The 26,189-nt window shown below is 33.4% G+C and overlaps 1 protein-coding gene across 1 annotated transcript; it reads right to left on the bottom strand.

Moving 5' to 3' along the window:
• Nucleotides 1–113: 113 nt before the first annotated feature.
• On the bottom strand, nt 114–23,737 carry LOC126736039 (UDP-galactose transporter senju). The gene is made up of 4 exons (XM_050440239.1): nt 23,398–23,737; nt 17,135–17,252; nt 16,692–16,878; nt 114–972 (listed from the first exon to the last, which is right to left on the bottom strand). The coding sequence occupies exons 1-4, from the start codon at nt 23,483–23,485 to the stop codon at nt 301–303; spliced, it is 1,065 nt and encodes a 354-aa protein (XP_050296196.1). The 5' UTR covers nt 23,486–23,737; the 3' UTR covers nt 114–300.
• Between the last annotated feature and the right edge of the window lie 2,452 nt (nt 23,738–26,189).

Raw genomic sequence — 26,189 nt, 5'->3', positions numbered from 1 at the left:
ACACCTTTTATATGTACACATATGTATGTTGATTATATATGCAATCAATATTTTTCTTTCTTTCTTATTAAAAAATAACGACTCTAAATTTTTTTTAATTACAAAACAATATATATATATATATTTGCTAATATATTTAAAAATTATTTAAAACTCTAACAAAAACAACATTATTCTACAAGTACAAAAAACCTTTTTAGTTATTCCCCAACTTCTATGGCTTCAAATATTTATGATCATAATTCATTTTTTGGTATCTATATTCCTTCGCCTCTTTGGTCCACATGTGTAAACTGTGTGCTATACTTCTTCCATTTGAAGCAGCTCTTCGTTTTCCTCTTGAATAGTTTTTTCTTCATGTTTCGTCACATTGTTTATAGGATTTTGCGAGTATAAATAAATCGCATATAATACGGTTGCTATTGCTAAAGCAGTATTCAAATGAATAGGGATTGCAAATAAAATGAGAGAAAACACCGCAGTAAGGGCCAACTCCATTGCACTAGCGAATGTTTTTAGAATGGAATTAAGCGTTTTCAAGAAAAAACTTGTAACAATACCGACTGTAGCATTGTTAAACATTACTAAAAGAACTTTATAGTGCATGATTTTAATGACATTATCATACTGAAATGCTGTAGCAATAGAACCGTTTATAATTAATACAATCAAATTACAGATAATCGAATCTAAGTACATGAAAATATTTTGAACAAAAATGTTAACGTTACTTCCTTGGTTTTTTAGTAAATACTCGTTGTAAACTCCAGCGAAGCAAGAGCAGAATATTTGCACTATTATAAAGACAGCATTACTCAAGTTAAGGGATTGAGACTTTTGTGTATCGGTGCTGTCCGATGTTGTATGTGCTGTCTCTTCTTGACCCATAGGAATTTGTTTTAACATACAGCCAATTGTAAGGATAATTAGAGACAACCATTGTTTTCTGCTAAGTAGTTTTCCGAAAATAAGCTAGAACAACAAAAATTATATAAATATTTTATAAAATGTCTATATGCATATGAGGTAATATTCAATAAATACACATAAATCCGATTATTTTACTAAATATTGTTTAAGTAGGTATACATCCACTAACTATATTTTGTATATGTCGTAGCCAGATTATAAAAGCTGTCGTTTTATAAACGGCAGCCAGATTGTCAAATATTAATTGTCAACTCATTATTTTGATATCTGGCTAGCCATTTTATAAAACGACCATGACAACTTTGCCAGAATGTCAAACGGTAATGTTTTCACCGTTTAACATTCTTGCGGGTGGAGTATTTCAGTCGGTTTGTAAAATACGAATTCTATTTAAAAGTATTTAATAAAATATAAATTATTGATATCAACATACATATTTGGCAGCACTAAGCAGATAAAAAATATGTCCTTATAGCTATAAGACAGTTAGATGAATATGTTAAAACGCTTTATTTTATGAATAAAACAAATGAATAAAAATTTATTATTTATTAAAAAAAAACACTAAAAATACAAAAATAAATAAACATTTAATATTCTTATTATGTATTATGTATACATAAGCATACTTAAGTTAAAAAAAAAAAAAAACAAAATAAGCATTGATGAAAAAAAGGTTCATTTATTGGAACATGGACCACTAAAATGGCACCTATTGGTACATTTCGCGAGCCTTAAAACAAAGGCATCTCTTAGTGCAGCATTGCAGTTTACTAGGTTTGCACTGACATTTCTTAAAACCTTGTCCTCCAAATTGCGAAACCTTAGAAACTGCTTCCCTTAGAGAGATATTAACATCTGGTGTGACAAACGAAATAAAGTTAGAATTGCCAACTGGATTTAATTCGTCTCTGGAAAACCATCGATTAAGGCGACCATGCTCTGTACCTATCTGGTATACCCCATTTTGTATATCCAGAATATTTCCTAGTACTTCTTTTGGGTCATATGCTCCCCCACTTGCAAATCCTTGAATTTTATTTTAGTTATTTGGGCCATTTGGTCAGCTGCACGTTTTTGGTCAATTGTACATTGTGTTCTTTGTGTTTTTATTAATTCTTCTTTTTCACAAAGATTGCATATCGCTTCGCTTTTATCACAGGATAAGCACAGTTTTCGTTTTGCCCCATTTTCTTTATTAAAAACATTTTCATTTTCGGTTATACAGTTAATAATCGTTGACCCCGAAGTTAACCCATTACCCAAAAAACTTGGAAATTCTTCAACCTGATTTATTTCATGCGTTGTCTGTAAAATAATATTACTATCCATATAATTATTCTCTTCGACATTGTCCTGATCCATTACTACCACTTCGGAAATACTTTGGATGCCCATTACAAGGACCTTCTTCTCTCACAACAATATCCTTCAAGACAACTGGTATGTCATCAATGTTAAAGATCTCTGAATCTGGTTCTGTCTCATTTGGAATATTTTTTCGATAATGTCGCTTTCCTCGAAGCTGTTTACTGAATTTTCCTTCATCATATCTTCTAAATCCTCTACTGTCGAAATGCTTTTAACTGTTTCATGCGGTAAGCTACTTGAATAAAGCCCAACCTTAAAATCCACACCAAACAAAGTTTTATAAGGTGATCGCCCTATAATCCTATGGAAAGATTAATTCTTGTGCCACTGAATGAATTCTTAGTTGCTTCTTTCAACACTCCTCTGGCTTTGGGGATGTCTTGGGCGACCATTTATTATTTTATAAGCCGGCCATTTTGACATCATTTTCTTAATAATATGATTGACGAACTCACGTACATTGTCACTTTGCAAAATTTTCGGAGCTCCAAACTCTAAAAAAATCTTGAGGAGCTCATGAGCAACTTCATCCGCCCTTTTGCTTTTTACTGGCCTCAGAGGCACAAACTTCGTTAGGTGGTCCTGATAGTTTAGCAGCCATTTAAATTCCCCATCCGGTGTGGATTGAAAGTCAATTAAATCGACCTGTCCACGTTGATTTCAATCTTTGGACAATATAGGTTTTACTACCAATCCTTTTCGAGCTTGCCCTCGTTTTTCAGCGCAGCGAGTACAGCAGTTTACAAAAATTTCAATTGCTGTGCGAGGAATTGCGAACTTTGGTCTTAAAGCAGATTTCATTTTGTCTCTACCCCCATGACCAGTTGATATATGACAATCTATAAGTTTTTCATAAAATTCTTCATATGGTTCTACAAATGTCATGGGATCATTATCAGTCAACCTTTTTTTAATAACCTTCTTCAGTCCATTTCATTATTCAATTATATCATATTGTTTGCCATAATAATATTGTTTATTGGTTCTCCTCCGAGAGTTTTGGGCGGCCAATCTTCCTTGAAATAATATTTTTAGTAACTCTTTATGTCTCTCGGACGTCCATGGTTTCTTCTGAGCATTCTTTTTATCTGAAAATAAAACGAAGAACCAATAATTAATAAAAGGAAAAACCAATTTAATACCCTTCTCCTCTCAAAAAGAGGTAACTATTTAACTGACAAAAATATATATACAGATGCCCTTATCTGCCCCCATTAATAGCTGTTTACGAACTAACCACTTTCTTAGCTAATCTAAGTTCATTTTTATTCCCCTCTTTTTCATTTTGCAAATGCTTGACAGAGAAAGACAAGTTAGATCAGTTCAGAAAATGGTCAGTTCGTAAAACAGTTATTACATCAACTTTTATTCGTCTCTTTTATGTAGTGAAAAATAAATATTGTTTCAAATATTATTGTTACATAAAAAATTGAATTATTAAGATACACATAACAGATAAACCTCAAATCCAAATTACTTTGATCGTGGTTCAAAAAATGGCAAATATACGTCCAAAAATGTATCCATCCGTGCAGCAACGAAAATATTCCTACACCGACGTCCGTGCAGCTAGAAAATATTGGTATACGGACGTCTGTGCAGCAGACACTGCCAACATAAAAACACTACAACTTTGAGGTTAAGGTCTCATTACTTATTACTTGCAACTTACAACTTACAAGCAGCGTGGCCAGATTGGGCGATTTATCGCAATTTGGGCTACTTTTTTAAAAATGTTGCGACCATTTTTTGGTTAAAATCGCAAATCGCAAATTGGGCGATTTACAAAATCAATTGGGCGATCAGGTACTTACAAAACTTAGATAAGCAATAATTTTTCTAAAAAACGGATCCGTTTGTAGACCGTTCGATAATAATTACTATGAGTTGTTCGTACATCCGCGACTATCTAATTTTCCGATGCGTTGCGTTTTCAAATTATTAAGCCACCAATAATTAATCACCTTGATAAAAATCTGGACTTGTTAAGGAATTCAATCAAATATGATCAAAATTATTTAGACTTGGGCTCGTGTGATCTTGGTTACTTCTTTGAACAAGAAATAATTGCAGCCAACCTAAATAAGGAACAAATAATAGATATAAAGAAAAAATGTTTTAAATTTATACAGGAGCTCTTAAAACAACTAATTGATAGAATGCCTACTCATTTGGATGTTTTTCTCCAAGTAAGACATTTTAGTCCTGCTGTGATTTTAAACCAGAAGAGACAGAAGTTTGGAGACCTACCGTTAATGTATGCAAATTCAGAAAAGTTAGCTGACATGGAGGCTCAGTATAGAAATTTATTAATTATTAACTGGGGAGAAATATTTAATGGAAAAATACCCGACGACGGTCTTATTTTTTGGAAAAAAGTTGAAACTCAAAAAAATGCAGCAGGTGCATTAATGTTTAAAGAACTTTCTTTATTTGCATTTACCTTTCTTAGTTTGCCATCCTCGAATGCAGCCGTGAAAAGAACATTCTCGATAATGAATTTAGTTAAATGTAAAATAAGAAATCAAATGATGCTTAAATTATTAAATTCGATAATGATAATTCGATATCATTTTTATGTTAGGCAAATATGCTGCAAATCTTTTGAGCCTACGAAAGATATGTTTTCTAGATTTAATTCTAAGGAGATGTATAATAATTCTCCTTCAGTAACATTGAAAAATGAACATAATTCTGTTGATGACGACATTGATGACGTAATAACATTTTGTGAACAGCTTTTGTGAAGTTGAAGAAAACAATAAATGATTTGAAATAACAGCCATTTTACGCCATTTAAATCGATACGTTAAATATATCGATACGTCTCTCATATTCCTCCATTTCTAAAAGATTGCCCCCTTGCGTAGACAGTTGAAAATACTTATGACATTGATATTGACATTATAAAAACCGGTGATTCCCATAGATGATCGTAGCAGCAGCGAGCTCGGTATTAGTTCTCATTAGTTTTTCGTTCGCCAGAAGTGAGAAAGTTAAGTGAGTTTTTTGAATTTCTTTACGAGATAGACTTTGCAAAATATGACTTTAAGCTCAAGTAGTAGTGAATCGGAAATAGACTGGCTTGGCTTTGATCAAAATGAAGAGATAGAGGACGGGGTAGAAGATTACGGCAATATATCCGATACCGAATCGCTGCCGGGAACAAGTAAAACATCGCAACAAATACGGAAGCATAAGCATACGATCGAGGAAAGCAAAAACACACATCAAGGAGTGAAAAAGAAAAAGTGGGATGTCAAATTTAACAAAGTTTGGAAAGAAAAATATGATTTGATTTTTGAAGGTAATTTAAATACTGAGGCACAATGTCGAGCGTGTCGTTGTCAATTTTCCATTAAACACGGCGGGGAAAACGACATTGTTAAACACTTGAGGACAGAAAAACACACTCAAAATGTTAATGCAACATCAAAAACTAAATCAGTAAATCGGTATTTTTCATCTATGGCTGACAAGGATTCTATAGCATTGGCTGAATGCGCTTTTGTTTTTCATGCGATAAAACATGCTCAAAGCTACGCCTCGGCAGATTGTGCTGGAAAACTATTTCCCCTGATATTCAAGGATTCCAAAACAGCTGAGAAATATTCATGCGGAAGAACAAAGGCGACTAAAATAGTCACCAAAATTTTAGGTCCGGAAAGTAAAAATATTATTAAGAAGGATTTAGCGAATGACAATCCTTTTTCCCTTGCAACAGATGCCTCAAATAAGGGAAATATCAAGACATTCCCATTGATTGTTAGGTATTTCCAAACCGAAAAAGGCGTTAGCACAAAGCTTTTAAAATTTTATTCAAATTCATCAGAAAAGTCAGTGGATATTGCTAAATGCCTAATTGATGGTCTTGATGAGGCAGGATTAGCAATTAAAAATGTCACTGCTTACTGCGCTGATAATGCGTCGGTTAATTTTGGAAAAAAACAGAGTGCTATGACAGAGCTACACAAACATAATAAAAATATTTTACCCTTTGGCTGTGTATGCCATATTATTCACAATGCTGACAAGTATGGACAAAATGTTATAAGGTACGATATTGAAACTATTGTAATCAAATGTTACAATGAATTTAGCAGCAGCTCAAAAAAAATTACAGAGCTTAAAGATTTGTATGTCTTTTGTGAACAAGAATGGTCAGAGCTATTACGTTCTGTTCCTACACGTTGGCTCTTCATTAATTCCGGCAGTCGAACGTTTACTAAAACATTTTGTTCCCATCAAATCATATTTTTTATCTCGAGAATCGTCACCTTTAATTCTAAGAATGTTTTTTGAAAACGAACTCGCTGAGGCTTATTTAGGTAAGTAGATGTTTTCGTTATCCTTTAATTATTTTACTTCAAACAAAAAACATTTTAGGGCTTATTTTAAACATAGGAACTGCCATGAATGCGGCAATTTCTAAATTGGAATCCGAAAGTGCCTTAGCAGTAGAATTGTTTGGAATCATGGATACTTTAAGACGATCCTTGGTGATGAAAAGGGAACAGAAGTTTTATGGCTCAATAGCCCTTTCTCTAGTACGAAAATGTGATAATTTAGATATTGTAAATATTTTTAAGAAAGAAGCTGATTCGTTAATTGGGAGAATCGTAGAATATTTAGAAAAATGGTAGGTATATTATATGATCTCAGAAACAAGTTTCTTTTAAGTTATTTGATAATTTTAGGTATGACTTTACTGACAACATCAAATGTAAATACTTGAAAGCAATGGATTTGAGGACTAATCCAAAATTGGAGGATTTTATGAAAATTTCAGAAGAATTTAGTATTGACATAGATGTTGATTTATTGTTTGAAGAATTTGTGAACCTTTCATCTTTTTTAGAAAATCTCCCCGAAAAATTTTTAGATTTTAAAATTGACCAACAATGGGTTTATTATTTTAAAACAAATAAGTCTCCGAATTATTCTAAAATATGTTCTTGTGTTTTTTCTCTTCCTCACTCTAATGCCATGTGTGAAAGAATTTTTAATTTAATGTTTATAGCGTGGAGAAAAGAAAGAAATTCTCTTTCTATAGAAACCTTAGAGTCAGAATTAATGATTAAGCATAACTTTACCGAAACTTGCCAGGAATTTGTAAAATTTTTAGAAAAAGATGGGAAAAACATTCTTGGTAAAGTAGGGACCAGCTTAAAATATTTTTAATTTAAGGATTTATTCCAGTTATTTTAAGGCGTAACTCTGGCATAATAATTGCGAAAAACGAGGCAAAATAATATATGTTTTTTTTTGTGTTAGGTATGTTTAATTTTTTTTGAAGTGTTTAATATATGTATCTTAATTATGTAATTAATAAGCTAAAGAATATATTTCTTAATGTTATGTTTAGTTTTTTTGTAGCGTTAAAATAAAACACATGTTGTTTTTGTTAACGAGGTCAAAGAATATATTTTTATTTTTTCTTTATGTTTAAAATTTGCAAAGTACACACATATGTTTATAATACCAGCTCTAAAACTAATTCATGGCTCCGAAAAAAAAATTGCCTGCGGCATGACTCGAAACTCGAACATGCCATGCTCCCGATTTCTACTTTTAAAAATATGGCAGCCCTAATGATGAACAGATGAACATCGATTGGACACAATAATAATTATTTATGAAATTTTCATAAATAATTATTAATTGAACTAAACTATTATAATTATTATTAATGTGTTATTGTATCATGCTACATACTTACCCTTATAAAACTCTTCTAACTGGGAATAAAAGTAGTTTTTATCTACTTCCGGCGCTGCTACTTTAACAGGATCCATATTTTTAGAGTACGAAACAAACCAAGAAGAGTTGTAACTAAACGAATCAAGCAAAACTGAAATTATGGATCAAATTTGAGTATCTGGCTAATACTGGCCGCCGTTTTTTAAAAGACTAAAATGCATCACTCGTCCCAATGTCATAATATCAAACGATGAAATGTCTTTTTAGCGTTTAATAATCGGGCCAAGCAGTCAGCGTAGTTTTATAAAACGACAGGTTTTGTAATCTGGCTACGACATATATAACACACTTCAAAATGGTCTAAGGATCGAGAAAAAAAGCCATTTTATTTTTAGACGAAAAAAATTGTTTCAAAGATAAATTACGTTTATTTGTTGAAGTATTAAAATAGGCTTGACAAGGCAATGCCTTGGAGGATTTTAGGCAGGTTGACTCAATTTATACAGATTTTTCAAATGCCTTCCATCGAGTTAATCATGGGTTTTTTTGAGTAGGTTGTTTGATTTGGGTTTTGATCCGGCTACTCTCGATTGGATCGCTAGTTTTATTGTGGTTCATCAGCATAGGGTGAAAATAGATTCTTTTTTATCTGAAGCAATTATTGTTTCCTCAGGGGTACCTCAAAATATATTGAAGGCTCTAATCAAATGATCCAACCATAGAGTAACAAACAGAGCTCTGACCATTAAAATTGATATTAAAGCCTACTTTGCTGCAAACGCTTTTGCTTAACAGTATAATACATTCACCGTGAGAAAACATCGACCGACAGAAAATTGAGATTATATTTATTTATTTATTTATTACTATCAACGTTTACATAAATATTCTAAGATAATACACAATAGGCATACATAATTTATAATATTAACTATTAAGTATCAAGAAATAGAAAACTAAACTAAGATAACATAGAGTGCACATTTCTTAATTTTTTTTAAATTACTGCAAAAGAAATCAAGACGATCTGCATACCTGTTAACAGTTGCAGAAATCCTATTTATTAGATTATTTAACTGATATGATGTTCGAAAAAAGGAATATGCAGAAGGTCATGATTTCTAGTTGCATAAAATGGGATATGAATTGAGAAAAGAGCCAAACACTCAGGACATCTGGTTAGGCCACTCAGTACCTTGTAAGCAAAACAGACATTATAAAATTCTCTCCTTAGTGACAATGCAGTAATAGACAAATAAGAAATAGTTTACTCCGTACTAAGAACTATCCCAGATTTGAATAGTCTGTATCTTACAAACTTTATAAATCTGGATTCGATGTTTTTAATTTGAGATATGTTATTTGTGAAGTTGCATTGTTTGGGTTTTCTTCGACGGAGAGCAGAACGTTTAATTTTGTTTCTTCAGAAATTTTTGAACGACCTGATCTTGGCAAATCCCTAACATGACCTGAAGTTATGAATTTGTGCTCTATTCTACTAACTGTCGACTGAGAAATAGGATGGTTTGGGTATTTGGCATTAAACAGTTCACTTACTTCTTTTTGCGTGCGCACTCGATCCCCGTACCCTAGCATCATCAAAATTTCAATTCGTTGGGTTTCCGTTAAATTAGCCATAATTTATTCTGATAAAAACTATTAATTTTCGAACTGACAGTGACATTCGAAAATGGAGATTCTTTACAAGTGCAACCATGGAAATAGAAACAATTGGCAGTGTTTATAACATTATTTTTATCCTCGATTTTACCTTAATGTATAAATCGACGTACTTATTTGTTTTCTTATTATTTAAATGTAAATATTTCGGAAACAGTTGAGTTTTAAGATAAGGTGTGTTATACAAAACTTGCTTGGAATTTCGCCAATATTTCATAAATGCAATAAAAAATATAGCATTCCATTTAAAAAAATGACCGATGACGTAATATCTTTTTTTTTGTTCCACCCTGTATACAAAAATTTATGTGAAATAATGCACAACTTAAAATAAAAATCGCCGGGTCCGAGCGTTTTCTCAAAAAATCATGTCTCTAATTTTTATCGAATTTATGCGAAACTTTAGGCGGTTACTGTATATATTTTTGTAATTAGATTTGCTTTTGTTATGCTACAAAGGATTTGTTGAATTTTTGAGTTTTGGAATGCTACTTATGATGCTTATTTTGGGTAGCTTTAAGTTAGCTTTCAGAATGCTGTTATCATATTGTTAACTTATGTAAAGGAGTATCCCGTCATTAAATAAATCAATAAAGAAATAAACCATTTCATAACATTTTTGAGTTCTTTTAGGTTTGTAGGTATAAAAAAACAAATTTGGAACATGAAGATTCTGCAAAAAGTTACAAGGATCCATTAAGGACCTCAGATTTTTCTGGAATTCAAGAGCAATGTTGGAAAAAAGTTGTTAAAATCATTGGGAGAGACTTCGGGACGTGGGGGTGACTGATTGCTACAATTACGACGGATATCCTCAACGATTTTTCAACTATACTTTTTTTGCCGACCTATTTGAGCCTTTGGAGTAGTACGCATACTTCTTAGAGATGTTTTCAATTCCTTTATGAACCAAGAGTCTTTTGGTTTAGGCTTAAGTTTAATGTTAACTGGGAAACAAGCATCAAAAAGGTACCCCGTCTTTTGTGAAAGTAGCATACAGGATTAGGCACATGAGAGATGGTTAAGATTGTTAAAATGATTTATGCTAAAAATACGGCCATATTGCGGTGCAGATACACTACATTCGTGCTAAATATTTAAGATTCTGTATGAACTCATTGTAATGCTTGTTGACTGTGTTATTCTGATAAAATCTTTCATATGTATATTGAAGGCTCTAATCAAATGATCCAACCATAGAGTAACAAACAGAGCTCTTATCATTAAAATTGATATTAAAGCCTGCTCTGCTGCAAACGCTCTTGCTTAACAGTATAATACATTCACCGTGAGAAGACATCGATCGACAGAAATTTGATATTACATAATTTGGTAAATTAATTAGCTCGTTAGATTTTAGCCAGTGCTCAATAAGTAACACAATATTAGAATATTCTAGGTCATGCAGAAACATTGCAAGCTCACTCAATACATACTCTATATCGCAGAGATTGAATATTTAACAGCAATAGAGTTAGTTTATTAGGTGAAATATCAATTTGTATGGGTTTTTTTTAGCTTATCACTACCCTAGTTACTGGCAAAGAGTTCAAACCGCGGTATTCATTTCTGAACACGTCTACTTTTTTCTTTATTTATTATTGAACTTTATGGTTGAGTGAGTGAGTTTAGAGCCCAGAGAGACGCAGGATCCTGCATGAAGACAAGCGGGAACCCACATTAACAAGACACAGAAGCTAAGACAACTAAGTTAGCTGTATTATGTCGCGATAATAACCTAGGGAGTTTAAAGATTACACACAATTACATAAAATTTTATACAGTCCTCTTTATCTGTACTGCAGTGGGTTGTATTATATTTATATAATATATATACAATATATACATGAACTGGTTCCCATTGAAATCTAAATCAGCTAGTACTGCCAAGCAGCTGGTTATGGTCAAAACCCCTTGGAGGATAGATTGTTAGATAGATGAAATTTAAGGATGATGGCATCCTTAAATTCTAAACATTTAAGGAATCGCCGTTGGACTGACTCTAATAGGTGAATGAGGGAGCTGTAGTCCAGCCTGGATCTAACAAATGCATAGTAGAGAGTTTTGGCAGTGGCAGTGTTCGAAAAAAGTTTGCAATTTCTAATAATAAAGCCCAGCATGCGAGTAGCCCTAGAAACAGTATCTTCGATGTGAGGGATAAAAGAAAATTTTTGGTCAAAGGTGACTCCAAGATCCTTAAAACAGGTAGATCTAGCCAGAGACTCTCTATTAACTGAGTAATTAAAGACAACTGGACTTTTGATTCGAAAGTAGCTGGCCACATTACACTTAAAAACATTAAGGTTAAGCCTGTTCAAAGTGCACCAATGGTGTACAGTATTGATGTTCTATTGCAGTTGACCACAATCTGCGATAGTGTCAATCCTATGGAAAGGCTTTAGATCATCAGCATATGCTAACCGAGAGCAATTGAGGGTGGAGATCAAGTCATTAGCGAAAACGTTAAAGAGAAGGGGGCCCAAGTTAGAGCCCTGCGGAACTACAGAGGTGGGTGAAAAACAAGCAGATCTAAAGCCTTCGACCACTACAAACTGAGAGCGGTCAACTAAATAGGAGTTAAGGAGCTTTATCAAGCGATCGGAGAATCCAAACTGGCGTTCAAGCTTACTTAATAGAATGAAGTGGTCAATCTGGTCAAAAGAAGTCTTTTGAAAGTCTGTGTAGATAAAATCGATTTGACCTCTATCATTAAGTGCTTCACACACAAACTGAGAAAAGAATGCTAGGTTTGTAGTACATGATCGACCAGAAACAAAGCCATGTTGATCATTGGCCAGCATGGACTTAACTTTGGAAAAAATGAATTTATAAAGAGCCAACTCGACTAACATTGAGAAATTGCACAGAATGGATATAGGGCGATAATTCTCTATTGTTCCAGCATCGCCCTTTTTAAAGATAGGGCAAACTTTGGCTTCCAGGTATTGGGAAAGATACCAGTGTTAAGGATTAGATTAAAAATGTGGAGCAAAGGGACATGCTTTGTTTCTTGAGACAGGTTAACACACTTCGCCCAAACATAGTTACTTCTGAAACTGATTTAAATGATAAATTTTTTAATCAGGCAAGTAATCCGTCCCAAGCTATGTGCAAAGTGATAAAATCGCTTAACCCTAATGTAGAAACCGAGCCTCGTCAAATCAATGCCAGCCTCTTTGATGAATTATTTGTTAATGTTCCTACTAAACTGAAAAAGTCGCTTCCTTCGGCTCATAATAATCCTTCGGATTATTTGACAGGCAGTTGTGGACCGGGCTTTTCTTTTACTGAGGTGAGCCATGATCAAGTTCGTCAAGTGATTGATGGTCTGAAAAATAATGAAAGTACGGATCCTTTTGATCTAAACAGTAGACTTATAATAACCAATAAAAACCCTGATCATAGTACCACTAACCAAGTTAATGAATTTTATAGAAGTTTTTCCTAATTGCCTTAAAACTGCCAAGGTAATTCCCATTCATAAAAAGGGGCCTAAGTTTATTCTTGAAAATAATCGCCCAATTTCGCTAATTCCTATATGGAAAGATCTTTGAATCTCTACTTAAGGCACAGATTGAAGGGTATTTTGAACTCAATTTGTGTGAGAAGGTACTTGAGGACTTTGAGGCTTACACTCTCATGCCACATTTTATGATTTATCGAGAGCCTTGATTATGTTGAGCATGATATTCTTTTACAAAAATTGAATTACTACAAATTTGACGCCAGTAGTCATTTACTTCGGTCCTATTTGTATGATAGAAGTAAGTATGTTTTGTTTAGTTTTTGTTTGGGTGTGAATCGCAGAGTTTACCACTGAAACATGGAGTTTCCACGTTCTGGGGCCTATTTTATTCTTGGTTTATGTCAACGATCTCCCTATTTGCGATACTGGCTTTGTATTTTACCTCTCCGCGGATGACACAACTTCTTTAATCGCTGATGCTGATGAAGTAAATATTTCTCACATATCTCAAGAGTCATGTGCAAACTTGAAAGCTTGGGCTGTTTCAAACAGATTATGTTTGAACGAAACCAAAACCCAGCATATTATTTTTTCTCTTCGAGATCTTGGTTCTTTACCGCATCTCTCGAATGTAACATTAAATTTCCTTAATGTCACTTTTGATGGTGGTTTAACCTGGCTGAGTCACGTTCAAGAGTTGTTATTAAATTATCAAGATGCATATTCCTTATTGGTAATTTATCGGGCTCTGTCTCAATGAACACACTCAGGATTGCTTATTTGAGCTATTTTCATTCTATAATGACATACTGTCTTATCAGCTGGGGGAACTCGGGGCACATGTCTAAGATATTTGCATTGCAAAGAAGATGTGTGAGGGTGATTGCTCGTTTGGGCTACAGAGAGTGTTGTAAATCCCACTTGAGGAAATTGAAAACTCTTAATCTACCCTGTGCATTTATTCTAGTGTGCCTGTTATATGTTAGGGAAAATGTGACTGACTATGCAACATATGCTGATACCCACTGGCACTTTACCAGAAATAATGACTCCTTAAATCTTTCCATCGACTCTCTTGATAAAGAACTGGGGTTTCGCACTATGGAGTAAAATTTTTCATTGCTCTGCCACCCTCTGTAAGGGTTCTGCCACTTTGTATATTCAGAAATAAAGTTAAAGATTTCTTAATCAACAATCCTTTTTACTCATTAAAGAAATTTCTTCACTCCACTATGGTTTTGTAGGAGTATTGTGTTTTTTATGTTTATATTGTATTTCTGTTAAAGCTGCTTTGTATTTGTTAGTTTTACTTAATGCTTAATCCTTGATGTATTTTTACTTTAATTGTGGATTATCTTGTAGTATTATAATATGGTTACTGCATGGGTTTTATTATTATTGTAATATTAATTGTAATGCTTTTTTTCTGTATTTTGACTTGTGTAAGAGTTTTTTTACTTTTTGGCATGAATAAATAAATAAATAAATAAATATAAGGAAACGACTACACGATTACCTTCTCAAACCAAAGCTAATAAAATACTTATAACTATGGAAACATGGATCTCTTTGGGAATAATGTACTTGTTCATGGATTTTCTGAATCCTATATTCAAGGCAATGAGCAAGCATCAGGTATTGAAATGGATTCTCCTATTTCTCCCGTTATAGCAAATATCTTTAGGAAGCAATGTGAAAAGCATGTTAATGTGAATTTCCAAAAATTCGGAAATAGTATGGTGATCATCCTTAGGTAATTTAGCTACATCAACAGGATTCTCTTCAGGATTTTCTTGCTCCTTACAATTCTATTCGAAAGCAAATCCCAATATTATATATACAATTGGCCCAAGACATTAGTCTTCCTTTCTTGGGCATCCTTATCAACAGAAGAGCAGAGGTCTTGGGCCACTCAGTGAACAGGAAACCTACTTATACAGATCAGTATTTTAATGCACTATAAAAAATTTAAGTCGTAAACTTACTAGTCCACATAGTGGTGGCTTTAAAGAGAAATCCGTCGAGAAGAATCCAGGGCTTCTTTAAAATAACAACGCAAACGCAAACGTGACGGACCAAATCTCAATATAAATGTTGAGATCTAAGACCAAAACCAGAGTTTCAACAATACCTAAATTACCAGACCTTAAGACCAATCAAGCACAAAATATTTTTGGAAACCTCAGGTAAATATTAATATTGTGTAGCTGGAATAAAAAGTAGGCATAGAATAAAGGACAATATGCACAAAAATAAAAAAAACGTTAACTACTAGGTACTTCCACACTCGTGGAACCCCATAATAATTTAGAATATAAGAATCTCTTTATGAATTACAAAATTCTAGCCATCAATTCCTTTAGGAAACAGCACATACATCAAGTGCAGGAGTCGTTTAACAGGAACCGTCTACACTTCGCAGAAACGCAGAAAAGACAAATAAGGTAATTTTCACTCTGAGACAGTCGGAGATGGCCAGCACTTCAACAGTTAAATTTTTAGGAGTCCATTTGGACTCTCTCCTTCAATAGCATGCGCAGATTGACAATGTTGCGGGAAAACTTCGAACTGTTGTATATGCTCTCCGCTGTCTTTCTAGCTGCTCTTCACCCACAGCTCTAAGAACAGCCTATTTTGGAACCTTCCATCCTGTTTCAACTTACGCCATTTTAGCATGGGGGCATGTTCCTCGTATAAAGAGATTATTTGCTCTACAGAGAAAGGCTGTTAGAATCCGGGGTGGACTGAGTTTTAGGGATGACTGTAGACATGTTTTTACCAATCTAGGCATACTTACCCTACCATCTGTTTATATATTTGAAGATCTGTTGTGGGTACACAGAAATAAATCACAATGTAGTGTGCATGGAGAAGTCCACGGCTACGAAATGGGAAATGTGAACAGACTAGTCCCTATATATCAACGCTTGACTAGGTGTCAGAGTGATGTGGGGTTTTTAGCTAGTAAGATTTTTAATAAGCTTCCTGGAACTACCCTTTTTGCAATTTAAATCCCAAATGAGAAAAATATTAATCAAAGACTTATTTGATTCAGTAGATGAATTTATAAACTTTTATGTCGTTTAAACATGGGCCTATATAGTGTATCTGTAGTTAAGGTTTTAATTTTATTAAAAATAACATTTTGTAATTATTGTGTTACTTGATATTTTTAATGCAGTATTTATAATCATATATGTATTTTTTATTTTGTTGACTTGTGGAAATACTTTATATGTTGGCACCAATCAATGAAGTTGAATTTGACATACTCGCTCCGCAATCTTAGTTCCTATATAAGAGCACCCTTGGCTTCAAAGCATTGGTATTCCTTAAGATATGGCATTATGAACTAATACACAAATTTCAACTTGCGAACTTTTCCGGATAGGACTGGTTCACTTCCTGCCAAATATAAACTTTCACGTTTACAGAGCACCCTCGTATTTATAGATGTTATCTGCCCACCAAATAGACCGTCCAGTGACGCGAAAAAATTATGACTATTGACTATAGAAATATAATTTAAAAAAAAAACATTTACCTGAAACAGTATTCCAGTAACCACAACTCTTAACTGAAGGAGTAAGTAATATGTTGTTGGGTCGAACGTAGACAGGTTTAAAAATGCCAAGTTATTGTACAAGCAATATAGGAAGGCGGGTAAAAAATATAAGACTAGAACTTTTTTATTTGATACTACTTCTCCAAGTAAATTTGCTGGAGAATTCCTAAAATAGAAAAAAATTAAAACGTATGCAAATATTTAATATATATATATATACAGTATTATATATAATACAGGTAATGGGTGTCAAAATGGGAACAAAGGATATTTTCTAAAAGAAGTGTGTTCTAGAAAAAAAAATTATACTTAAATCTACTACTTGTTAGTTAAATCTATTGTAGATGAAATTTCGTATGTTCAATTTGACAACACATCACCCTAGAGATACTGTCTTATTTTAAATAGGTTTCTATACTTACTCACGGCAATACAGTATACAAGAGAGTAGCAATTTTAAAAACTCCGTACATAACACAACTGTTACAATATTATAATCATACTTGTTATTAGACTGTTGGGAAGCAGTAACAAGAATACCTGAAAACCAAATAGAAAAATAGTATGTATATAGTTTATATTCTGAAAATTGTAATAATAGTAATAAAAGCAATAGAGTTTAAGATCATTCATCTATTCCTCTCTATTGTCTTATAATAAAATCATAATTAAATTTGTACAACACCAGTTTGGTGGTTGATAAGTATTTTATATATACATGAAACCCAACCGAAAATTCGCTAATTTTGCAATTACATTTAATTGAATAATTCAAGATTCGCTTATTCAAATTTTTTGAAAGTTTGCACAAAAGTTTGCCAGATTGGTCTCTTTAAAAAGTTATCTTACATTTTTTCTATAAAATGTACAGGGAAGCCAATAATTGACCCCCCTAAAATTTACATGAGTTTACATGAGAGACGCACCACCTGGTATATATAATAAGACTTGAAAAATATTAAAAGAGTGGCTATATTACTTCTGGAATCTACTTTGACATCTCCAAGGATTTTGATAATCTCAATCATTAATTAGAATTATGATTTTAGGGGCACAGTTGCTGCACTTATATGAGGAGAATAGCTAGGTGGAACTTATGAATATGATCAGAATGGCACTTCTTCGTTAAAAGTGAGTTTGATAAAACAGAAGGTGCTACTGGGGTCCACTATTATATATGAAGAATCTGCGGTGAAAAAGTTTATCTATCTGAGATCTCCATGAGCTGTGCATATGTAGTGGAAAGAATGGTACACGGATATGACTTTCATTTATTTTTTATTTATTTATTCATGCCAAAAAGTTTAAAAAATCTTAGACATGTCAAAATACAACAAAACAGCATTACATTAACATTAGAATAATAATAAAACCCATGCAGTAACTATATAATATAAGATAATCCACAATTAAACGAAAAATACACCAAGGATTAAAAGGCATTAAGTAAAACTAACAAATACAAAGTACCTTTAACAGAAATACAATATAAACAACAAAAACACAATACTCCTAAAAAGCCACAGTGGAGTGAAGAAATTCCTTAAATGAGTAAAAAGGGTTGGGTTGGGTTGGGTTGGGAGAAATTCCTTAAATGAGTAAAAAGGGTTGTTAATTAAGAAATCTTTAACTTTATTTTTGAATATACAAAGTGGCAGAACCCTTACAGAAGCTGGCAGAGTATTACAAAAGTTTACTCCGTAGTGTGAAACCCCAGTTCTTTATCTGGATAGTCGATGGAAAGTTGGAATAAGGAGTCATTATTTCTGGTAAAGTGCCGGTGGGTATCAGCATATGTTGCATAGTCAGTCACATGTTTGCTGATGACATAAAGTTCTTTTGCCCAATAAAATCAGAGGGTAATTGTAAATGACAGATCTTGATATAAAACTACCATAATGTTAAAATATATAATAAAAACATACATAAAAAAAATGCCTCCCATTGTAAACCCAAGCTCTGGCTTCGATATGTGGACGACACCTTCATCATCTGGGACAAAGAGGAAAAAGCACTTCAAGAGTTTCTGCTTCAGCTCAACAGCTTCAGACCAACAATCAAGTTCACGATGGAGACAGAGAAGGACTCAGCTCTACCTTTCCTAGATATCCTCGTTAAAACGGTCGGTGGAAATCTACGAACTTCAGTTTATAGAAAACCAACACACACGGGTCAGTATCTTCACTATGAGTCCAACCATCCTGCAACCACCAAAGTAGGCATCATAAGATCCCTCTACAATAGAGCTCGAACCATCTGTAGAAACGACGAGGATCTCAAGACTGAAGTGGATACCATCTACAAAGACCTACAACAGAATGGATATCCAAAGAAGCTAATAAGTAGGACCATCCAAAGGACGCGTCCAAATCAAATCAGAGACGAGGCCACCACGACAACCAGACTTCTACCCATACCTTACATTAGGGGTACATCGGAACAAATCCGACGCATTGCCAGCAAGTACAATATTAGAACTGCCTTTAGATCTAGCACCACTATCAGAAGCCTGGTATCAAAGACCAAACCAGATGGCCTGTTGGATACCAAAAATTGCGTCTACCGGATCCCATGTGAGTGCGGTGACTCATACATAGGTGAAACGAAGCGCCCCCTAGAAATCACAGCGAAGGAACATCGCAGCTGGACCCAAAGAGGAGAGGTTTCCAAATCCGGAATAGCAGAGCACGCGTGGCATAATGGACACAATATCCACTGGTCAGAAGCCAAGATTCTGCATAAGGAACAGCACTGGCGGAAGAGGAAGTTCGTAGAGGCAGCTTTCATTTCACAGAATCAGGGGATCTTCAGCCAGCCAAGCGTCGATATACCCAACATCTGGAAGCCTCTACTCTCAGGACAGTGTAGGATCTAGAGAGAGGCGTGTCCTCCCCCCCAACTCTTTTCACGGATGACTTTCCTTTCCACATCGCTGCACACATCTAGTATATAAGCCTATAGAATAGTAGTTTGCTGTCAGTTTACACTTGATAACGGTTGGAGATACTTACCAACCGAAACGTCGTGTTACATTAAATAAATAAGACAATGCAAGTCCGACAAGATGTTTTCACTGTACCATTGTCTACCACCTTCAAAAACATACCATAATGTTAGTCAAGGAAAAATTATTATCGGCCCATGTGTTTCCAATTACCCTTTGTTTTGAAATATTATCACCCATATTTAGACTAAAATTAATTTACATTTACCCCAAATATCAGGAGAAATTGTAAATAGCACCGGGTAATTGTAAATGAACCATAATTCCATAAAACTGCAAAAAACTTGATGGAAACCATCTTAGATCAAAAGTAAAGACTCTATAATATTGACTCTATAATATACTTTAAAATATTGACATTTATAAAAATTGCATATTTCATTTACAATTACCCCACTTGACCCTATGCTGCCAACATAAATTAAAGAAGAAAATTAAAATGTTAATTCCTTTAGAGTGGCTCTAAAGAACCATTTATTAACAACCCTTGATGGGTTGATCTTTACATGTTTTTGTGTGTATAATGGAGTGAAATATGTATTTGTTTTTTTTTTGTAAACTGTTTTGAGAATGTTACATGTAGTCTTTGGGAAATTGTATTAATTTTTTGACTGAATAAATTTTTTAGCTGGAATCAATCTTGTACTTGATATTGTTTGGTACCAATAAAGCACAGTAGCTTTATTCACTAATAACAATGCTAATTAATAAATAAAGAGTTGTTCCTGAATTTTGTTGGTTTCGGCTTTAAAAAGTATACAGGGTATTAGACATTGATGTTTCAATTTTACAATATTTGACTTTGGGGGGCAAATTACGGATTAGCTGGTAAAATTCCTGTGTGTTATCAGGCAGATAAATTCTATCCTCTTGCTAAACCTACCAATAGCTGTAGGAGGAATTATGAACCAAATTTTAACCTGTTGTTAAATAGCAGAAGGTTTACAGTTTCACAACAACATAATTGTTGTGGCTGGTATAATAATAATATTCTTAAGAAAAAAAAAGATTATGGTTATGAATGTCCGGTCCTGGAAAAAAAAATAAAAATAATGGAAGTGTTTGGTTTTTAATTTGTGATAATAGTTAAAGGTCCCATATCAATTTTGTCTACCCACTCCAAGGTTCTTGAGTGGCTTGCAAAAAAGAGAATTGTCTCATTTTTGACCAAATACAATGTGCTGTCCCCTAATCAGTATGGATTTCAGTCATCTAAGGGCACGCAAGATGCCATGTTCAGATTCTTGGAGAGTGTGTACCATCTATGAACTCCAAGGAGGCTGCAGCAGCGGTATTCTGTGATCTGTCCAAGGCCTTCGATTGTGTGGATCATGGAATACTGCTGTCAACGGATTGCTGATTTTTACAGATTTAGGGAAGTGGCTTTGGGGTGATTGAAGTCATACCTGTCTGGCCGCACCCAGAGGGTGGTTGCATCTGGATTTTCATCAGGGATAGCACATCTTAAATGTGGTGTACCTCAAGGGTTAATGTTAGATCCTATTTTATTTTTATTATACATTAATGACTTAAGCTCTCTATCACTGCATGGACTAGTGGTTCAGTTTGTCGATGATACTACAATTCTGTGGCATAACAAAGATCAAAAAGTAGTCAGATCTCTCATAGTAGAGGACCTTCACAAAATTAAAGAGTGGTCCATCTGCAATCAGCTTGTATTCAATGTTGATAAGACTTTTGTTTTGGGCTTTAAGTGTAATGTACAGGGTTTTTTGTTTGATGAGCAGAGCCCACTACATGGTAGGGATTATTGTCGATTTCTCAGCCTCTTCATTGATTAAAGTTTAAGGTTTGACAACCATGTTTTGGGCCTCGCTGCTAAACTTTCTTCTGATTGTTTTGCAGTCAGGATTGCCAGGCATGAGTTGGGGGGGTTGTTTGCTCGCTCAGTTCAGGGTTTGTGCTCCAAGGGACTGCTTAACATAATTTTTACTATTCAGAAAAAAAGCTTTAAGGTATCTGTGTGGTGTTGGTCTGAGAGTCTCTTGTAAATCTCTTTTTGTAGCTGAAAGAATTTTAACAATTTTCTCACTCTTTAGATTGAAAACTGCAACACTCATACAAAAGTCCGTAAGTCCACCATCCTGCACCAGTCATAATACTCATTAAGTGGTCAACTTATCTCTTCCAATCCCCACCGCCTCACTTACGAGAAACTCTCTTATATTTATTAGTCATAAAATATTTAATCATGTTCCTTTTTCGATTAGGACTGTTACAGACCTTAAAAAGTTTAGGAGGGAACTAAAGAAATTAATCATACCAAAAGCTTACTACAGCATTGAAGAGTATTTTAACGATTAATTTTAATATTTAAAATTAATTATATATCTGTTGATCAGATTTATTTTATTTATTTTTCTTTATTATTCTTGTTTTATGTTGGTTCTCGCCTTTTCTTTTCTTCTTTTTTGGTTTTTTCTTTGATTATATAAAATATGCTTCTATATACAATCAAAATCGATTCTGTATTCTGTTTTTGTCCTGTATCCTGTATAACCAAATAAATACTTGTATTATAAATTCTAGGATTAGGAAGCTTTTAGCACAAGTTTGTAAACTTAGCAAATAAAGTATATTTTGACTTGACATGACTTTGACTTGACTACTTGTTTTGTGCCAAATCTGATATTCTTTCTGTTAGTACTAGTATTAATATGTATTTGCATTTTTGCTAATTGTTTGTAAGTATCCCACCAGACATTTGCCAGTGAATCACAGTACATAGCTTTTTAGAAACTGCATACTGTGCAGTGAATTTGGTAGAATTTTAATAATTTTTTTTACATTATTTTTTTAGAGGATGTCTCAATAACCCGTTAAAAAAAGAGGTTGGTAAAAATTTCTGAAAAGGAAGTTTTTCTGCTCTGTAATTTAGTAAATTAATATGCAGGTACAATTGAATCAAAAAAGATTGATGCAACATCTTGGAAAGAAAAAGATCAGGCCTGGGAAAAATTGACAGCAGAGTTTAATGGAAAAAAACCTATGTCAGGGGTGGTTCGAACCCTGAATAATCTTCGAACAATGTATAAGGGTATAAAAAAAATCTTAAGAAAAAAAGTAGCCAAGAACAAACAGAAAATATTTAAAACTGGTGGCTGGTATTTAAATATGGTGCCTCAAATTTGACGTTCACCTATTTGGGATTTCTTAGATGTATGTTTTCTTTTCATTTCTCAGTCACATAACAGTGGCGTAGCCAGCAAAGAGGGGCAGCTGAGGGAAGAGTGTAACCTTAAGTCAGGCCTTATCATGTTAAATAAAGAGAGATTTAACCAGATGAAAAATAACAAAATACTCATACAGACTATGAACAAAATTTTGAATATTATACACAAAATTATGCAAACTTTAACTCTTTGAAAAATTTGAGGTTATTCATTTCCTCGTTTTATACACTTTATTTATATGCTGCTTTTACCTGTTGTTAACTTATTCTACTGGTAAGCAAGAATTATCCTGCTGGTAAGACAAACAAGAAGTTCATAATTAAATTTGTAATGTTACCAACAAGATAACTTTTCCAGACACTTTACCAGCCGGTCCATAATTTGGCCCTTAAGGAGATACATTATAAAAATATATAAAATAATAAACTACAGCATAGAAATGTTTTCAGCTAAAAAGAAAGACTATATTAAATCAATTCCCACCTACCTTGATTAACAAACAACAATATATAAACCACAAATATAATAAAACTAAACTTTGAAGGAAATAACTCCCTCCATGAAATTCGAGTCATTTCTATATTCTATAGAAAAGGGTTCAATACTGTAAAGGTATTTTTACTTATAAAAATTATCATTTTTCTCTAGCATGCCACATCACTAGAAAATTTTAAAATAATCTATACACTCATACTTGGTTAATTATAATATTTTTTTAAAGGGATTAAAGAAGGTCAGGTTTTTTTTATCATTTCTATGACTTTTATAAATATGAGCATGAGCCGGGGTTTTTCTACCCAAAATCAAATTTGAATAACCAAACAAACAAACATCAAATTTCGAATTTAAATTTTAAAATACAACAAATGTATATAATTTGTAAACAAACAATGGGAGTGTTTAATGTCAATGTTTATGCTACCGGTTATTTAGAGACGAATTAAGAGACGTTAAGGCCGGGTCTAAACGAGACGCCACTAAAAAGCACCCGATTCCCGCCGGTGATCGTGTATGTTCGGAGAAAAATTCGGTCGCTTGACGTGAATGACAAGAATAACGACACGAATATTCCCGCTTTTTTGTTTGTTGGTTGTTTATTTTAGCATTTATTTTATCCATTTTTAATTTAAAGACTTTAAAGTGTAGCCGAACAAGACATAACTGCGAAAATATTTTTTTATAACACACTAAAGAAAAAATAGACCATTCGGGTTGCGTAGACCAATTGGGTTTTTGGGTATTTGTAATGCTCTCATTCGTCGAGAGCATGTCATGTGAGCTAATTTCGGGTTTTGGGTATTTCCCTGATCATGATTATTGTATAATTAACATTTACAATTTCTACATTGATATACATTTTATGAAACAAAAATATAATTAAGGATGCTTTAAATTTATCCTGTTATTATAACTTTCGGACTTATTATCGTACTGCTTTTAATTGAAATATAAATTCAATTCACATACATATACATTAAGTATGTATCTCTAGTTCCCTCCATCAATAATCTATTTTGCGGTTTCTTTCATCAAGTATCAATGTAAACTTCGTTAAATGTAAAAAAAACCTCTTGGTCAATACCCCAAATGTTAAATTTACACACTAAATGTATACATTTAGTGTGTAAATTCATTCCTCACTTGATGCTAAACGCGTATTTAACAATGGTAAAGAAATGTGTGTAAAACTTGTGTGAATTCCAATTTTTAAACAAATAAATATGGTTGGAAATCAGAGTACGGAAATATGCAATAACTGCGATAAAGTAGTGGACAATGATCGAGTGTATATTTGCGATCTTTGTGCGGCAAAAATACACAAAAAATGTACGAACTTATCGTCTTCGGAAATAAAATGTATGCCATTGCAAAGAAGAGTTTTAGTGCTGTTATGCTTTAAGTGCAAGGAAGTTTTAGGAAAAACTCCAGAAATGTTTAATTTGATGAAAGAAATGAAAAATGAACTAGTAAACCTAAAAAGTGAAGTAACTGAACTTAGAAAAGAAATCAATATTAACAAGAAACAACAAAATACCTATTCTGATATTGCAAAAAGGGGCCAAACAATAATGGGAAATAAACCATCTCAATTTCCTACATTAATTATGAAATCCAAAAGTGGTTTAGACTCTGAAAAAACGCTAAAACTAATCCAAGAAAAAATAAATCCTAATGATCTGAATATAGGAGTGAAAATATTAATAGCACAAAAAATGGAAATATAATTGTTAAATGCAACACAAAAGAGGAAATAGGATCACTGAAAAAAGCAATTGAAATAATATTAGGACACACAGTGGAGGCTAACATACCGAAGAAGAAAAGGCCACGAGTTAATATTGTTGGATACACAGGGGACGGAACACCAGAAATCATTGAAGACAAAATAAGACGTCAAAACCATTGGATAATGCAAAATGATGAATTTACAGTAACTTACATCAAAAGGAACGAACAAAAAAAGTTCTCAATTATTTTCCTGGAGTGTGAACCGGAGGCCTACTGGAAGTTTATTGGCTCAGGAATGGCCTGTATTGGATGGAATCGTTGTGCTGTGTATGACGATGTTCCATTTATAAGATGTTATAAATGCCAAGGATACAATCACAAAAGCAATGTTTGTAATAATAATACAGCATGTGGAACCTGCGCGGGTGAGCACGAAACAAAAACATGTAAAAGTGTTCAACACAAATGTTATAACTGCATCTCAGCAAACAGAAAATATAATTTAAACCACAATGTTGAACATACAGCCCTAGATAGCAATTGTCCATCAACAAAATATTTTCTTGAAAGCACAAAGAAAAAGATTGACTATGGAGAATAATGGTTGTAATTAATCAAGAAGACCTTCTGAACAAAATGGATGGAGATGACAATATCTTAACTAAGACGGTGGATAGCAGTATGTTGCATAATGAAGTAAATGTAAATGAAAGTATTTTTAATTTGGTACATGTAAATATTAGAAGTATAAGAAAAAATTTCGACAATTTAATTCTATTGTTAGAAAATTTTAATTTAGGCTTTACAGACATAATTGTATTAAGTGAAACTTTTCAAGTATCCTCGAAGGATGGCTTTAATATAAGGGGTTATGAAACATTCTATAATGAAGGCAAATACAATAAAAATGATGGAATCATAATTCTGATAAAACCTGAATTGGACCCGGTGTTCTCCACAGTAATATTGCCGAAATCTCAAGTCACTTTGGCTAGAGTAGTATGTCATATCAAGGATATTACTGTGGGAGTTACAGCCGTGTATAAGCCA

Source organism: Anthonomus grandis, chromosome 5 (assembly GCF_022605725.1).
Source record: "Anthonomus grandis grandis chromosome 5, icAntGran1.3, whole genome shotgun sequence".
NCBI lineage: Eukaryota > Metazoa > Arthropoda > Insecta > Coleoptera > Curculionidae > Anthonomus > Anthonomus grandis.
The sequence above is the reverse complement of the archived record's forward strand: the minus strand, read 5'-3'. Positions and strand labels throughout refer to the sequence as shown.

Excerpts from the sequence above, each read along its gene's own strand:
- LOC126736039 (XM_050440239.1), bottom strand. The coding sequence starts at position 23,485 with ATGACTCGAATTTCATGGAGGGAGTTATTTCCTTCAAAGTTTAGTTTT. Across the intron at positions 17,253-23,397 it reads ATTGTTGTTTGTTAATCAAG|GTATTCTTGTTACTGCTTCC; the intron begins GTAGGTGGGAAT and ends TTTGGTTTTCAG. Across the intron at positions 16,879-17,134 it reads TGTATACTGTATTGCCGTGA|GAATTCTCCAGCAAATTTAC; the intron begins GTAAGTATAGAA and ends TTTCTATTTTAG.